Source organism: Cariama cristata, unplaced genomic scaffold (assembly GCF_000690535.1).
Source record: "Cariama cristata isolate BGI_N322 unplaced genomic scaffold, ASM69053v1 scaffold5377, whole genome shotgun sequence".
NCBI lineage: Eukaryota > Metazoa > Chordata > Aves > Cariamiformes > Cariamidae > Cariama > Cariama cristata.
The window spans coordinates 13,619-31,171 of NW_009624814.1; the positions used below are offsets into that span (position 1 = coordinate 13,619).

Here is a 17,553-nt window from a genome sequence, read left to right on the forward strand (position 1 = left end):
GTCAACTCTTACAAACTTATAATAGCTGCAAACAACAAAACAACAAAAGTCTTAACTGTGTTTAACTGAGCTCTTCGTCATGTTGCAAAGATTATTTTGTTTCATAGAAATCTGAGTGCTGGTGGGAGGTGTTTCTAATGGCCACATGAAACTGTGTGCTTGCCGGTTAGTATAAGGCTGTTCGACAAGATGGGCCTGTTGTCCAAAACAGACTGTCTGAATTTGGCTGAAGATTAAATGACCTATTGAATTTAAGAATTCTTCACAATTTTTCTGAGCTGGTTTAACTGATGATTCTAATATGCAACTAGACTATATTTTAATTAATACTATTAGACTAAAATTGAAATCTCTGATTTTAGTGATAGTTGAATCTATTCTTTCTCCCGTTTTTGCTTGTTTATTAATTTGTAAGAACTTCGTAGAGGACTAGAGTTGGAACTGTGTATACATATGTAAACACAATAATTAAGGATCCTGTTACCTCATTAATTTAAAAATGAAATGATGAGCATGTTAAGAATTAAATCTTTCAGTGAGGACTGCACAGGAATTTATGTTATGAACCAAAATGGTTTGTTCTTTTGCGTAAAAGGCATCTGATTAAGGTCAGCCTATGAGCAGAAATGGTTCCAATCTGCAACTGAAAAACTGCACCACTGTCTGCACTAGAGATTAGCGCTGGCTTGTTTTTATGCACATTTGGTCAACAGATGGTCCAACTATTCTGTGGGCATTCTGGCAATGTAGAACTCTGCACATCAATGACAAAAAACCATCATATGAATAAGTAAAATGTCAGCATTCATCTGAGTAGAATGAATAGCCAGTGTCAGCGTCTTAAAAAGTAGCGTAGCTGGCTGACTTGAAAGGAGAAAACCTAGCAAAACATCATATTATTGATGAATTAGCCAATGCCATTCATTCTGATAATACTGAAAGAACAGAAGACTATGACGCTTATAAAAAAGAAAATGTTATTGGCCTTTGGCCAGAGCAGTTAGCTAATATTTGCTGTCTTGCTGTATTGTACCTTAGAAATAATAATAAAAAAAAATCTGATATGCTGTGAGTAATTCTTCTGCTCAATTGCATTTGCAAAGAATGGTTCACAAAAGTCATGTTTCCCTAAACACAGTAGAAATAAACAACAGCAGGCAGTTTCTGGTCTGATATGCCTAGGAATACTGGCTGTTTTTTCAAGGTCACAGTTTTAATATACAGCGTATCTGGCAATATGGCTTAAGGTATTCCTCTCTCTCTCTCTCTCCTGCCCTCACGTCACCGACACACCTCTGCCACAGCAGTTTTCCCTTCTCCAGCCCCTATTCCAGATGGGCTGTTTTTTCAACTATGTCAAGGGATTGAGGCTGCTAAAAGGAAAAGAACAGAAAACATGAAAGGGAGAGTGAGAAAAACTGTGGCATCTGCACAGCTGAAGAAGCAGCAGTATAGGGGTGAGAATTTGGGTGAGAAGATTGGGAGCCGGGAGAAGCATGAGGACCTCTGGCTGGAATTGGCACTTAGCACTTTTTGTTGTGAAACCCAGTGTCTTTGTTGTTGTGTCCCATCACTGCTTCTCTGGCTTTTGATCCCTTTCCTCCTCTTACCCATACTCACAGAGCTGAAAGCAGCTGTAGTCCCAGACCCCTTATTTGTGGTCAGCCTTGGTGACATCCCCTAAAACCATGGGGTTTAATTTCTGATCCACCTTGAGTGGGACCAGTTTTGCATAGGTGGTTTAAGTTATTCCCAGTGGTCCTATTGTGTGAAGGAGCAGAACTCTTTATTCTGTTCAGCCTCCATTTGGGATGGTTAGCATTAGTTTTAACAGGTTTGATGAGTGTGTGTAGATCAAAGACAACTTTTGGTGGTATCTATTAACACCTTCTAAAATGGAAGTGCAAACCTTCCTTCTTTCGCTGATGGAACTGAAGTTGATTACGTTTTCATGAGATGGCAGTACCAGATTGTAGCCTACACTTGCTTTTTACATCCCTTTGAAAGGGCCGAGAAGGGTGAATGTGTTCAGCAGCTGTGCCTCTATAAACAAATGTACTGGCACACACTGCTGCACCTATAACAGAGAGAGTAAATACTGGTAATGTATTTGACAGTCTGTCCAAATTGCATAAACCTGACAATTGGCTAGAAATACAGCAGGTCGGGGTTTTTTAATCTGATTTTGTTCCTAAATGACAGTAATTTTATCACGGTGTTTGGTTACATTGTTGACAAGGTGATGTCTTTTGCACACATTTGTGTTTAATTTTTGTAACTGAGCTCCAGTAGGATTTTAACAATACAACTAATTACTGTGCATATTCAAAAGATAAAAGAGTGCCCTTAATGTGTTATTCATAACATGGAGTATGAGAACATTATAAGACCAGGATTGTCTTTAAATATTAATTTCATGGTAGCCATGGATGCATTAGGCTCTTGCAAAGAACAAAAACACTGAATGCAACTCTTAATTTTTTTTCCCACTCAGTTGACTTTTATAAATATTTTCATTCTCTAGAATGGAGGAGACAGTGAGAAATCTGCTACAGAGCCAAGGATCCACAGGCCAGCATGGAGAAGGAACTGTCAATATCATGAAGGTATATCAGGTATTAGTGGCTTTTTACCTGTTTTCTGGTGATAGAAAAGTTCTTTAAGACAAAAATTGCACTACTGAGGGTGAATGTGTCTGACATTGTTTCCTCTATTTGTTTATTAGTTATGAATACTTGGAAGTGGTGGTTGGTACCATCTATGCTTTCCCAGGTGTTCTCTCACCAGAGTTTAAGGTTTTTCATTTTATCGTCATTGTGTTATCCACAGTTGTTGCTCCTCACAGTTAACAGGGGACAGAGAAACTGGTTTTGAAGACTTTATTAAAGCACTTAATATTTTAAGTAATATATTCTAGCATCTCTAGGAAACGTAGATGCTTTTGACAGCTTGACCTTCAGATTGTGATGGATAATTTTATCCACTCATTCTTATTGGGTGTGAGGCTTCCACATCAAGCTCCATAGTTTCTTACCACTCCTTGTGGCAGGTGCGTTTTATCAGCCTCACTTGGGGTAGAGAGAGTCTCAGGACAGAATTTAGGGGAGCAAAGATTTTAGAGGTTTTTCAAAGGGAACCAGGTCTGTTTATGCTCTTTATCAGAAAGGAGAGTTTTATATTTTCCTGATGTGCTGCTGTATTCTGGAAGCAGTGAACCTGAGGTGGTGGAAAGCCTTTTTAAGTGTCTGGAAACAGGAATGAGATATATCCCAATTAATGAGATATTCTGCACATGAATTCTTAAAAAAAACACTTAATGAAGTCAGTCCTATCTTGTATCTTTTTAAACAGAATAAGCATTCCTTATAAAGACATAAAATGCTGAAATAATATATTAAAGTCTATACTACATAGCGATCCTTCAGATAAAACACTTTTTAAAAGTTCTACTTATATTAGTCCATTCTTACAACTGGTGGATCAAAAATATGGCAATATAGCTAAACAAAAATGTATATTAAAGAGTATTTATCACTGTAATTAAATTTTCATTTTAAGCTTGGATTGAAGGGAAAAGAATATTTTAGATTAACCTTCCAAAATATTCAATTTTTCTTGTTAAAATAATAACCTGTAAAATTTAATTTCAGGACAAATAAAACTTTTTGTTGAAGTTATAATAGAACGTTGTGCTTTTAGAAACTGGTGATAAAAGCATCTATATTTTACTCACTACCCTTTGGGGGATCCAAAAATGAAACTCGTTTCCCTCCTCTTGGTTCAGAGTTTAAATTCGTACTTCCTGCTCACTCCTGCCACGTACAGTGGGTGTTCTGCAGTGGGCTTGGTGTCAGTCTCTCCTTTGGGTGGATTGCTTGTCTGTCTGTTTATAGCAGACAGCTAGAATGGTTTTACTGCCCGCTTTTCTGTATGCTGTCTTACCGTGGAAACCACAGTAAGGTGGTACAATAATTAGGTTTTAGCTTCTTTGGGTGTTGTTTTTGCACTCTCAACAAGAAAAGCAAAAAAGTAATTCAGTTTCTTTCCATCAAACTGAGGGTTTGGATGTTCTTATTTTTCTTTTGGGCACTAAACTGGAAAAAAATTAGCTATGTGGTCTTTTGAAATTTGAAATTTTGTGTACTGCTTTCCGAGAGGGGAGATAAACTAGTCATTCCAATTTTGGTGCTTGTAAATTGCTGTGTATTTTTTCCTCCATCTTTTATTTGTTTCTTAATTTTTGAAAAAAGAGAGAATTTCATTATGGTTTTGGGTTTTTCTCCTTTGGGGCCATACTAACATAGGCATTTCTTGTTTCCTGCCAGCCAAGAAAATGGGTACTGTGGTGTGTTTTGTGTAAAATCTCTTCAGTTTATTTTCTGACCAACAAAAGAAAAGGCAGTTCTGCCCAGTTAATGATAACAATTCTTTTTCTTCCTTCAGCTCTACTGAACAGCCCCTTCCACCTAGCAAACTGCTGTCTAAGCCCTTTTTCCCCCTTCTTTCTGGACATGGGGTTTTGTTTGAATCTGCTAGGTGGTAGTCAGGGCAGATTCCCCAGACCTGAGCCTACTCTCTTATAGAGTGAAGCCATCTCTGTCCCAGGGCCTTAAAGCACCCATATACCTGTTACTCTAGGATTATTTTAAATCTTGTGTTCTGCATTGCATAGCAGCTTCCTTTTCTTCCTGTTCTCTTCTTGGTCTTGGGAACGTTTTCACTCATGATAGCAAAGTCATGTTGTTTTTTAGCAATTTTCATTTCTTCCATATTGCCAGTATGCAATTTTCTTTGCTTATGAATTTCTTTTCCTACTTCATGAAGCAATGGTTTTTCTTTTCCTAGAGGAATAGCTAGGCTACTGCATCATATACCAGTCTGTGATTGGTTAAGCAGGTCAAAAATACAGAACATTTCCATGAACGTTGTGTTTTTTCTGAATGTCTCTGACTCATTTGTCCTCACATTCCTTTTGTTCACTTTTATGACAAACTTCTGAACAAATACTTTGTTTTCTGGGAATTTCAAGCAATGACTCTATTCACATGCAAAGCAGCGCATATGCCATCCTATGGCTACCTGCTGTGTAGGTCAGAGGTGTGTTCACTTGATGTGTGCTTGTTATTCAGTCACACAGTAAAAACTATGCAGTGTGGTTTAGACAGCAACAGCATGTAATAATAAAAGCTAATACCTGAAAGGCTCTTCAGAACAAATAGTTGGCAAAGAATCTGTGATCTGAAGTGATTACGAAGTATTTTAACATTGAAAAAACATATTAATAAAGCATTATATGAATCATTAATATGTTATTGAAACCAACTGTGTGGAAATCATGGACAAACATACCATCTAAATATATGATCAATTTTATGGCAAATACTGTGTCCAGGTTTGGCAAGAGGCATCAATACTGCAATTGAAGCATTTCATTTGTATCTTTCCAAAAGTAATCAGGCATTTTTTGGATATATTTATAAGGGTGATTCACAAATGAGAATAGAACTTGAATGTACAACCTAGGTAATGTTTCTTAAAAACATTGGTGTATTCAGTTTTTTGGGAACTTGATAACCATATCATTATCCTGTATTTGTAAATCAAGTATAGATGTGAGCTAACACATGAAAAAAATATTTTTATGAACTGAATTCCAAGTGATATATGTATCTCTCTCTTCATATACATACACAAAACTTACTGAACGTATAAATATGATTCTGTGATTGTTTTGAAAGCCATCCTGTACAATCAAACAGTTACCTTATAGAACATATTCTGAAGCATACCTGTTCTCTGTGATTACTATGTTAGGATCAGAACAATATGATCAGTATTCAGTGCAAAAGAGTATCAGATTTTTCTGCAGTTTCACAACCATGTAGTTCATAACAAATGAGGACATTACTTAGGTGATCTCCAGTGTGACTTGTAAACATGTGTCTCATATTCTTTGACACCATGGTAAGCTAGTTTTCTTGTGTGTAACCTGTTCAAATTAATATCTGAATAGTCGTAAAAGATACTTCTGTGCAATAAACGTTTTTGATGTATTGGCCATTGTCTACGTATTTGGTTTTTTACAAATCTAATTATTGTTCTGGGATGTACGAAATTGAGTTCTTATTATAATATCAATATGCCTGACTCCAGAATAAATATTGTTGCTAATGAACATTAAATGTTGCATAGTGATCATGTTAGAAGAATAATAATAAGATGGAGCCCAGAGTGTGCAGTATTATTGCAATATTGTCTTAGGTCTTGCCGGGATTCTTACTTGAAGCAAAATTTTCTAACCCTTTCCATAGAGCTAGATGCCCTATGGGAATTTAATTTGCTGGCATTACAGATAGATGATGTGATTTCTTTAGGATAATTTAGAAAATTCTCATTTGTAATCATTTTACATACTAATAACTGAGAGAAGATTTATAATGAATGCTCACATAAATGTAGACAAGAATATGTGTGATTTGAATTGCTGTGAACCATCATGTTTCTTGCTTAAAAGTTTACTTGACTAAAAGGCTCTAGTATGTAAGAGCTTTATGATGTTTCCGAGAGGCATTGTCCACCTAAAAGTAAGATCATGAAAGGCCAAACCAACACTTCATATATTAATATTATTCTCATTCAAGACACAAGTACTTTGTCTAAGAGGGAGACTGATCCTCAGAAATAATTGTATGCAGTACTTAAACCCAAGACATTAAAACAAGCACCCTGTAGACTTTCCTTCCAAAGTTTGTCCTTGTGATTTGGATATCAAAAAACTAGAGTGTCTTTCCTGTTTGGTCACAATACTGGATATCTAGGTAGAGTCTTACCTAATTACAGATCACTCAAAAGACTTTCAAAGTTTTTTTTAACTCCTTTTAACTTTATGTCAGTGTACAGTGATTGAAATAGATGAGGAAGAGAGATTGCTGTAAGTTTACAATTTGTTATAATTCTGGAATTGTCAATATGTGCACTAAAGCTCAGGACAGACATGGTGCAGTCACATTGCAGAGGAAGGACAATCTGCTGTTCAAAGCACTGTCTTTGGGAGACTAGATTTTGATTCTTCCGTTTGCTCTAGATTTCTCCATCTCCTTGGACAAATTCACTTTATCTGTCCATCCTTAACCTTTGTCTGTAAAAAGAGGAAAATGACGTATCATTTAATCTTAAATATATTTAAGATGTCATCATATAGACAAACTACTGCTTCTATGGTAACAGGAACTGTAATAAGTACTGAGCCAGATAATGAAGAGATTTTTTAAAAAAAAAAGCTGTTCGTATTTCCTTGTAAACTTGGAAAAAGGCTTACTTCACCTAAGGAGTTTGTTTAACATATGAATGCTTTTAATAGAAAAAGAATCAATTTCAAAATGAAACTTGAATGGTCTTCAAGCAGGGCTATCCTGTATTGTATTAAAAAATATGGAAGTGGGTTTTTGCTGTTGGGAATTTGGGGATTTTGATACATGAATTCATGTGAAAAACCTAGGGAAATAAAAACTTGTGACTGCAGGGGTTGTAGTCTTTTCAGAACCCCACTGCACTTCTTTGAGATTTGTACTCCAGACAAATAGGGCTGTGGTGACCAGACACGTTCTTTTGGTCAGCAGGAACTGAAAACCTGGGTTGTAGACAGCCTGAAGCACACCCCATCTAACATCATGGGCCCAGTCATCCCTCAGCTTCTGTGCTAGTGCAGAGTGTCTCTGACTGCGCTTGTTCACCAGCTAACATGGTCTGGGCTACTTTTTAGCAGAAGGGATTTTCATCATGCTGGACAGTCCAGGTCTTCAGAGATTGACTATACAAATTCAAGAGGGGAAAGGTATGAGTAATGAGGTAAGGAGTTTCTTAAGGAGAACAATCCCTGTGCTGAGGTCAGTGCTGTAGAGTTTGCACCAAGAGAAGTCTGGCTCAAAGACTCGGTGGGGATTACAGGTGGCCTTAATAGTAGGCCATGTTTTCAGTTTTCTTTGGCCCTGGATGCAATGGAGAACAGTGACTTGATTCCTTCCATTTCTTTCTGTAAGTGGTAGGTGTCCTGTCTCATTTTTGCTCCACTGATTGTTTCGGCACCCATGTGATGACACTGACATCAAAGTGGTAGCAGACAGTTTGAACAGTTGCAGCCTAAGCATTTGGATGGTCTCTTCTCACCACGTAAGAGCTGTGACTGTGGTTCAGCTCTGTTTTTTTTTTCTCACTTTGGAGGGATGACAAGATTTTGAGAAGTAATGACTCTCAGAAGAGGTTTCTCAGGCTTTAACGTGCGCCGTGAGAAGAGTGGCATGCAGCTCCATGGGGGACATCTGTCCCATATGCAGGGCATCACCATCAGTGCAGTCATTAACTCACACTGTAGCTTCATGGGAGGAGTGGCTTTGAACGTAAAGTTCAGTTCCATTTCTGCCCACTTGCTGGATATAAATTGTGTGTACATGTGCCTGCCTTATATAAAGATAAAATAATTCCAGTCCTACAATAATTCTAGCTCTCAGTCATGAAGTCTGGAGCGTTTTGTCAATTGCTTTTTGTGTCAGAGAGGTGTGATTGCATAAGTGATACAGGTACATTTCAGGTGGCATTGTTGGCCAGAGCAACCCAATTTTCTGTCTGTGTGTTTGTGAAACTCAAATTTGGAACAGTTGTTGTGACTGTCACTTTTAATTGCACAACCGTTGGTGTCAACAGCTCTTTCATGAGAAGAAAAACTGTATCTATTGGCAATATGATTTTCTTTTAACTCAAAATTGTACAAGCTTAATGTTCAGGCCATTGATATGTAACATTTTATAGATGGGGCATGCTCATTAATTGAAAAAAAAGGCACTAGTTGAATTCCCTAGCTGAAGTCCACATAGGATTTTTAATGCTAACTTCTATTGCAGAAAGAGGAAATACATCCTTAAAATTAAACTTACATCTTTGGACTGGAAGTGCACACAGGAGACTGCATCAACTAGGCCTCCTAAGCTACTAAGGAGAATATTACTTGGCAAAGCTTAGCAGTTTTGTATCTCCGAGAGAAGAACTCCCAGGGCAGCCACCCGCACTCTTGGGAGCTCCAGCGGAAATCCTGGGCTGTTAAGGACACAAACATTTGCTGTCGGAATGAGTTTCCATACAGAGAAATCCAGGGCTAGCTCAGTAACAACTAATTCCTTATGGCTTTTCTTCTGGTAGATTTTCACCACTGCGCAAAGATTCTGGTAAATATTTGTTCCCGTATTTAACTAAATTGAGGTTGTATTTTTGCCCCCAAAGGAGAGTGATGGTGCTCCTCAGACACTGTTCAAAATTACAGTTTTGTTGCAAGGAACATACGTGCAAATAATTTTCCCTTTTCAATTGTTTGTAATACAGTCACAAAGCAATGGAGTTATGTTTAACACAACGAAGTCTCATAACTGAAATGTGCCATTTGTGTGCCTGTTTCTCAGAAAACAAGCTGTTCTTTCCTTCCCAGAATCCTCTATATATCTACATTAACAAGAGGTGAAGACTGATTTGATAGTGCTGTTATATATTATACTGATTGTAATTCTACATTTAGATTTTCCTCTACAATATGGCGATTCTATCTTTTGCTATGTCTTTCTTCTAATTCTTATTTTTGGAATGAATCCACAAAAATCAGCCCCTATACATTACGTGAAGCCTATACATATGAAACAGCTGTAACGGAAATTCAGAGATGCTCTTTGGAAAGCAAGGTGATGATGTGGTTCACAGCCTGGCTGACACAGGTCATCCTGATGCATACAGGGACTTCCCATTTATGCACAGCAGGTTGTCTGCAGCCTTAATGTTCCCCTTAATGATGTTAATGGTTGCCTCTTTTCTAATTCAGAGGATGTATTTGAGAGAGAAGAGTATGGCTCTAACATGCCTCTGCTTGGTAGTCCTAAGAGACTGGAATAACCTCTGGTAGTTTATACCAAATATCCATTTCAAGATAATCTATCTTCTGCTTGGAGAGATGCCAGCATCTTTGTACGTGAAGACCAACTTGTCCTCTTCATCTGTACATATTCCTCATGCAGGTCAAATCAGGGCTCCCAGCAGCAGGGCTGTGCTGGCACACAGCCTGAGGGCAGCCCACACTTCAACTGTGTGAGAAAGCAAGCCCGTGGGGCTGCTGCGGCACGCTGGCCATGGGACTTGGTGCCACTTCCAGCCCCACTCTGTTTCTCAGTAGAGCAGTGAGCTGTTGTCATCACCCATCTGGCAACTGCTTTTAGAGCTCCCAGCTCTGTAGTGTGTCTCATGGCTCTTGACCAAAAGATTTTAATAAGAGGGTCTTACCTATCTGTAGCGTATCCAGATCCCTGGGAGCATCCAGACGTGCTTTTTTGACGTGACACAGCATTGGCCGTCCTGGGCTGGTGTTGAAGAGGTTCTGGTTGGGCAAGAGGGTCTGACAAGAAGCATTTCTCTGTCGAAGCCTTTGAGCTTTCTGAGTAAGGCTAATGAATAAGAAATAATAAATAGAGACCATTTACTGCAATCAGCTGCCTAGTGACTGAAGTGTTTGGACAGAAAACTTGAAAAAACAGTTTGTATTACTTGGTATTCCAAGGTCGGCTCTTATATATGGCCAAATCACTTGCTGTCTCCCAGTTTCCGCATCTCCATAAAAGATACTGTTCACTCTCCATTTTGAACTATGATTCATTTATGTTTTCAAACCAGCAGAAAGCAATGCTATTTTTTAAATTTTAAAAAGCTGAAAAAAAAAATCTAAAATTTTACTTGTCTTCTGCGGAAAAAAAAAAAAGATATTATGCTATCTTCACAAGCATTCTCTCTTTGAAAATTATTTTAACAGAAGAACACACCAGTACACCAGTGTATTTATTTTGGAAAGAATGTGCACTGCTGATCAAGAAAAGTATTTTTAATTTCGTTTAAATATATTTAATCTAAACTGTAATGACATAATTGAAAAGCTGAAGTTTTGATCTGATCCAGAACGATTGTTCCTACATTTTATTTTTGTGTGAAGATGCATTCTGAGCTGCTTTCAGAAATTTTCCTGACAAGACTGTGAAACAAACCAAGTATTCCCTGACATTTGCAAAAAATTACCTGATAATATAATAATATACTATTTTTTTTTGCCCTAATCCCACAGGTAACTTCTTAGGTCAGCTTCTGCAATTGTGCTTATGGTGAGAACTAGTCAGTTAATATATTGCTGTCATTCCAAAATTCTAGTTAATACTCATCTTCAGGTATGTCCTTTAGAGGCTCTTTGGGGTATTCCCTATAGAAACCATCTATGGAAAACTGGATCAACAAGTATAAGTGCTTAGGAAACTTTCTGATGGCAAAAAAAAATTGCACTCAAAGTTTTTCATTTCATTAAAAAGTAATTTGGCCTTCATCCAAGTAGTGAAAAGACATTATTAAAAAAAAAAAGTGAAGGGCTGCAAAGAGTAGGAAAATTGGCTTATTTCTAGCAATTTAAATCCAGAGTAATTCTAATGCTGTAATTGCTGTTACCTAAAATTTACTGGATTTAATTTTCAGAATAGTTTGGTTTGTTTGTACTTCAGTCAAAGGTAGATATTTTAATACTGTCACTTTAGTCAAGTGTAGTTACTTTAGTACTTACAAACTCCTTCAGAAAGTTTAAATGCTGCATATAGGTTTCCTGGGAGGAAAGATGATTACTTTAAGTATGGTACTATAATGAACCAATTTATAAGAGAATATGTGCATGAAAAATCACACTGCGTATTCGTCTCATAATATCGTATCTACACATATGAAGAGGGAAGAGCTTAGCTTCTAGAACATTTTTTTTTTCTGCTGATGATTTTGCTATTCAGTGTAGCTGAAGTCTTCCATTTTGAAAAGGAACAACAAACACGATGAGCTACTGCCACACTGCCCTGCCACTACCGTGCCTGAAACCTGACTTGGAAGTGTCACCTCCAGAATGGTCAGTCTTTGATTTCGCTTCTGACAGATGAAGTGCCAGAGAAAAGACTGCTGTTGATAATGTGAATGTCCATTCACTAAAGACAGGATGGTGTCAACAGCAATATTTGGTCTCAAGGATAGCATAGTTCACTTTGACACCCAGGACTGACGTTCAACTGGGGACCTGAAGACAAGAAACTCCATTTACTGTTACCGTTCTGATAAGTACACTTAATAGTGGACTTCACTGTGAAGGTTTTCTTCTTTTACAGTCTTTTTTGATCTGAACTTTTTCAAGAGAAATAGATGTTTCTGATGCATGGAACAGCCAATAAAAACATCATCAGGAAATTTATTAATGTTACTGCAGAACTCTTCAATAGGGGTGATAGCTTGTACTAGTGAGGAGTGTTTTGAGTGAATAAATAATCTGTAGTACATTTAGATTGATATGCGAGTGGTAGGAGGCTCATATCAGAAACATAAAGTACTTTGTTCTCTTATCCATTGCATGTATTTAATCTAGGGAATGTTACTGCTCACTCTGTTCACTTTGTCAATGAAATCCAGAGATAAAAAAGAAGAATTTTATATGTTTTTCCTGACAATGGTAATGTTAAATTGTGGACAATTTGGAATGTTTCTGTAAAGTTTTGTGATGTATGTGCATTCCTTTCTTTTCCTTCAATTTTGGTCAGCTTGTTCTGAGCAGAAGCTGTTAGCTAAACAAAAATATATTATTACACTTGCTGATGTGCTATCTAAAGCAAAGCCATATTTTAGTCTATCCTTCCACTGGGAGAAAATAAAGCAAGAGAAAACAGCTGAATACATAGATACAAGTAAGCAAGGTAAAACCAGAAGTCATATTTGTAGCTTTATACTCAGAGATGATTTAGATCGAACTGTCTAGTTCTAACTTGTTTTCTCAGTTACATTTTTTTTTTCCAGACCTGAGTTGTGGTGTTTAATGGGATTCCCATTAGCAAATAAAGAAAATTTTTAAAAAAAAGGTTGCAGGTGGAACAGACATACGAGGTCACAGTGGTATCAGTGACTGCTCCTGTACCAAGCGTATTGCGGGAAACACTTTGTGAATTCATCATTCTTCCTTCACATTGTTCTGACCTAACATACAAGTGTCTTTTATACATCTCAGATTTCGCCAAATGAAATAGGTTATAAAGTGTATCAGAAGATACTGCAAAATTTCAAAGGGCATATTTAAGAGGGATTGAGCCATAGTAAACAATTGTTAATTATGATTAAGGAAAAAAGGTCACAGTGGGGGGAGAAAGGGGAGAAAGATGCCACTGGAAAACAATTTTAACCTTTTTGGAATTTTAAGTCAGTAGTACTTGGAGCAATTGCTGCCTTTTTTCAGCTTGTGCTGTCAGACTGAACTACTTGTGCATAGCTTGGGGCTGTTTTTTCATGAAAATACAGAGATACCCTCATCTACAGTTTTTATCTACATCAACAGTCTGAAAATTCTCATTTCATATTGCTCACTTGCAGTGAAGAATAGTGTTGAACACTAGGAGGTCTGCAGTGAAAATAACACTGAAAGTACATCATCTCAGAATATATCAAGACTATAGAATGGCCTTGCAAGAAAAAACTTTCACAATTTATTATTAAATCGTCATGGTTTAACCCAAGCCGGCAACTAAGCACCACCCAGCCGCTTGCTCACTCCCCACACCAGCAGGATGGCGAGAAGAGAATTGGAAGGGTAAAAGTGAGAAAACTCATGGGTTGAGATAAGAACAGTTTAATAATTGAAATATAAAATAATACTAATAATAATAACAACAATGAATTGTAATGAAAAGGAAAGTCACAGAGATAAATAAACTCCAAGAAAGGCAAGTGTTGCAAATGAAAACGAGTGCTCACCACCAACCAACTGATGCCGAGGCAGTACCCGAGCAGCGGCTAACCTTCCCCCAGCTTTATATGCTGAGCATGACATCATACGGTATGGAATATCCCTTGGGTCAGTTGGGGTCAGCTGTCCCGGCTGTGTCCCCTCCCGACTCCTTGTGCACCCCCAACCTCCTTGCTGGTGGGGTGGGGTGAGGAGCAGAGAAGGCCTGGACTCTGGGTAAGCCCTGCTCAGCAATAACGAAAACATCCCTGAGTTATCAACGCTGTTTGCAGCACAAACCTGAAACATAGCCCCACACAAGCTACTATGAAGATAATTAACTCGTATCCCAGGCAAAACCAGTGCATACATAAACAGTTCTGTATATGGATTTGTAAATTGCAGTTTGGATTTGGAGGTTAAGAGTCTGTCTTTATTATAGCAGGAAAGAGGGTTAGAAAAAATGTACCTGGATCACCAAATTCAGTCACTGAAATCTAAGATAACTGTTTAGTAAATGTCTTGCTTAGAAAGTCCTGTGAAAGCTCCTGAGACACCATGGAAAGTGCTAAATGTTTTGAGATGCTGAGTTAGCCACTTAGCTTGGTTTCCATGTTGACTGGATTCTTGGATGCCTGTTACCATTGCCTCTGTACACGATCTGTTAATAACTACATTGTGAATTATTTTGAGTATTTTTCTCAAATAAGTGGTTATGAGCAATAATAAGCACTATTTAATTATATATCCTACATGTATTTTATTCTGGGGTTAAACGTGATTAAAGTGTGGTTTTGGAAAATTGCAGGCATGACTCTCAGAAGAATTTGAATTTGTAACCTTTATAAAAACATTGTTTCTAATAAATTTCAGAAGCTGAAGAATTAAAAGTAAATCAGAAAAAAACAGCCACTCAGACATCACAATCTGACACCCAAAATTGAAACAGAGATCATTTGTATATGAGGGACCTTTACTGCATTGCATCCGAAACACTTCACTTCTCTGGAGGACTTGTGTTTATCACATGAAAATAATCTTTAGCTTCTATAAGCAAAGATGTCATCTCTAATTATTATTTACCAGTTTCTATACAAGCAATTTATGTCACCCAACACTCATTGGGAAAATCAGCATTTCAAAGATCTTGATCCTTTTTTAATTCTTGTTTGGTTCAATCAGAATTTTGACACATGTCCTTGTGAAAAATTGCTGTTTATAATCAGCACTATAGCATCCAGATCCAGCTATATCAGTATTAGATTATGCTATGTTGTATTATTATAGCCACTTGTCCAGTGAACTTTGCAATATCTCTGTGATTCAGGAACCTCCCTCGGTAACCTGTTCTAGTGACCACGTAACCTCCCTCATGAGAATAAAAAATTTTAAAAAAAATTGTTTTCCTAATATCTAATTGCAATTTCTCATGTTCCAAGCTGTGTCCATTGTATCTGGTCTTTTCACATGCCACTTCCAAGAAGATTCTGGCTCCATCTTCTCTATTCCCAGCCTCTACTGGTGCACGGGGTTATTCCTCCCTTGGTGCAGGACTTTGCATTTCCCGTTGCTGAGAGCTGTGCAGGTGCTGTGCTGCTGCTCCTTCTGTTTGGTCTCCTCCCATGGAGGCCCGTCTGCTGGTTAACAGTGTTGATGATTTCCATTTTCTTAAAGACTTCTTCCTTGGGTAGGTAGTTCCTGCATTGTAAAATCTCAAATTAGGAAACATTGGAACATGAGTTACCTGTGAAACTATATGAACATTTCATATCATGTATTTGTTGTTACTACCAGAGAAGAGCCCTTATCCCAGTTACTCCCTAATCATGGTTTTCACTGTGAAAAAGAAAATCTAGAATAGATTCTTGCTAGCTACCTTTTTTTTTTCGTTGTGTCATCTGACAGTTACTCTTCTTGGTTTGAAATTTCATAGTTAACAAATTGAAATATTTTAAAGTGGGCCCATTTTTTTCCAGTTTTTTTTTCTGTGTGTATGTAGTGTAATTCCTAGAAAGCATCTGAAGAAAGAAGGGACACAGAACAGACAACTTAAGGTACTACCAATAAAACTTTAAAAGTACAATAATTTCTGAAATAATAACGGTTAAGAAATAGCTGGCTAAGTGTCCCTTTGAGCTTGACTGTTCCTTGGAAAGGTGAAGAGTCTTAGAGGAAAGGGATCCCAATGACTAACGCCTTGTCCAGAAGGTCAGCAGCCTTTTGCCTTTGTTGGGATGAAGGAGGAGGTAATTCCTGAAATAGGCAGTTTGGTCTCTTATGTTTTGAAAGCTTCCATATGATCTTTTCTGTCACTATAGTTACTCCTTTTGTTTATAAACAGTGAAAAAACTCTTGTTCAGTATTCTGAAAGGTAGGTGGAAAGGAGAAGATTGGCTTTATATTCTACATATTTCTTTATATTCTACAAATTCCAGTAAATTATCATGTGTAATTTCACCTGGATTTCCTGCTGTCTTAATTTATTGTTCTTACTTATATTTATTAGTGGAAAGAGGGAGTATTATACTGCTCCTTCCTACCTCAGCTAACTGAAAACCAGCTTTCTGATAAGTCTCAGTCAGGTCACTGCATTGTACAGCTTCATAGATCAATGTCTTCAGTGATTTATATCTTCTTATTGATTGTAGAAAGCTTGCCATTTCCAGACTGCGGGGTCTGTTTTCATCTCTTGTTTTCTATTGGCTATAGGGCCTGTGGTGTTTGATCAAAGGGTTCATCATCAGTGTACTGTTTGTTTGATTTATAGAACAAACTGAATACTTAGAAATAATGGTCAGGGCAGGATGTCTTTTAAGATTTGCAAAATATTGTTGGTTTCAGAAAAGCAATGACAGTTTAAAGCAGATTGAGAAGCGTACACAATGTGGGACTTGATTATGAGTTTCTCATTAGTTTCTGTGGGAACAGGTCTAGAGTGAGCAGCATAATCCTAGTTTCCTTTTAGTAAGATCTGAATATTTAATATTGTTATTGTCTCTTTGTTGACACAGAGCATTAGAGAGGAAGATGAGCCTTTACTGTAGAATTCTCATCAGACTGCTGTGTTTGCATCCTGTCGTGGTACAAGCCTGTGTCTTAAACTCTTACTAGTCTGGGGAGACCAAGAGCTGGACTGTTGCTTTTTTTGTCTTTTTTTGGGGGCTTTTTCTTTTTACCTGTCCGGCTTACTTCCAGAGCACCATTTCCATCCGTTACCTTTTCACAGAAATGAAACTGCATTGATCAGCAGAATAGCACTTACTCTGCCTTCACTGGACTGTTTAGCTGGAGAGTATTTTGCTATTCAGCTCGAAAACCCAGCCTGCCTTTAATTGTGCAATACATGATGCATACAACAGAGACTGTTTAGAAGATTCAGAAGATGGTCTTTATTTAAGGTAACACAAGAAGTATAGGAATCTAGGGAGGGAAAAAGGAAGAAGCTGCTCTATGCCATTGTTTGCTTCCTTCAGCATGCTCACTCCAGAGCTTTCTGTAGGATTTGATCAGCATCATGCAGGAGATACACATTTCCTCCTGCAAATCTTTCTCTGCCCCTCTGCCCCTTCCTGCCTCCCCCCAGCAGGCAGCTACCTTTGATATTAGCAGATTTTTCACTCTTAAGAGGATTCCATCATTCCAAAAGCCTTTGTCATCCTCAGTCTTACTTGACTTGACGTTAAGCACAAAGGATGCTTAAGAAGCACCTGTTTTCTTTGCTTTCTTGAGTGTGGATTTTCCACTCT

The 17,553-nt window shown here is 37.7% G+C and overlaps 1 protein-coding gene across 1 annotated transcript in view; it reads left to right on the forward strand.

The window, feature by feature from the left end:
* The first annotated feature begins 2,522 nt into the window (after positions 1–2,522).
* NCKAP5 (NCK-associated protein 5) overlaps positions 2,523–17,553 on the forward strand; it is a 93,582-nt gene continuing 78,551 nt past the window's right edge. The window contains exon 1 of the mRNA XM_009703312.1: positions 2,523–2,615. Coding sequence (XP_009701614.1) covers positions 2,526–2,615 — 90 coding nt within the window. The 5' untranslated portion in view covers positions 2,523–2,525. The remainder of the gene's footprint in view (positions 2,616–17,553) is intronic.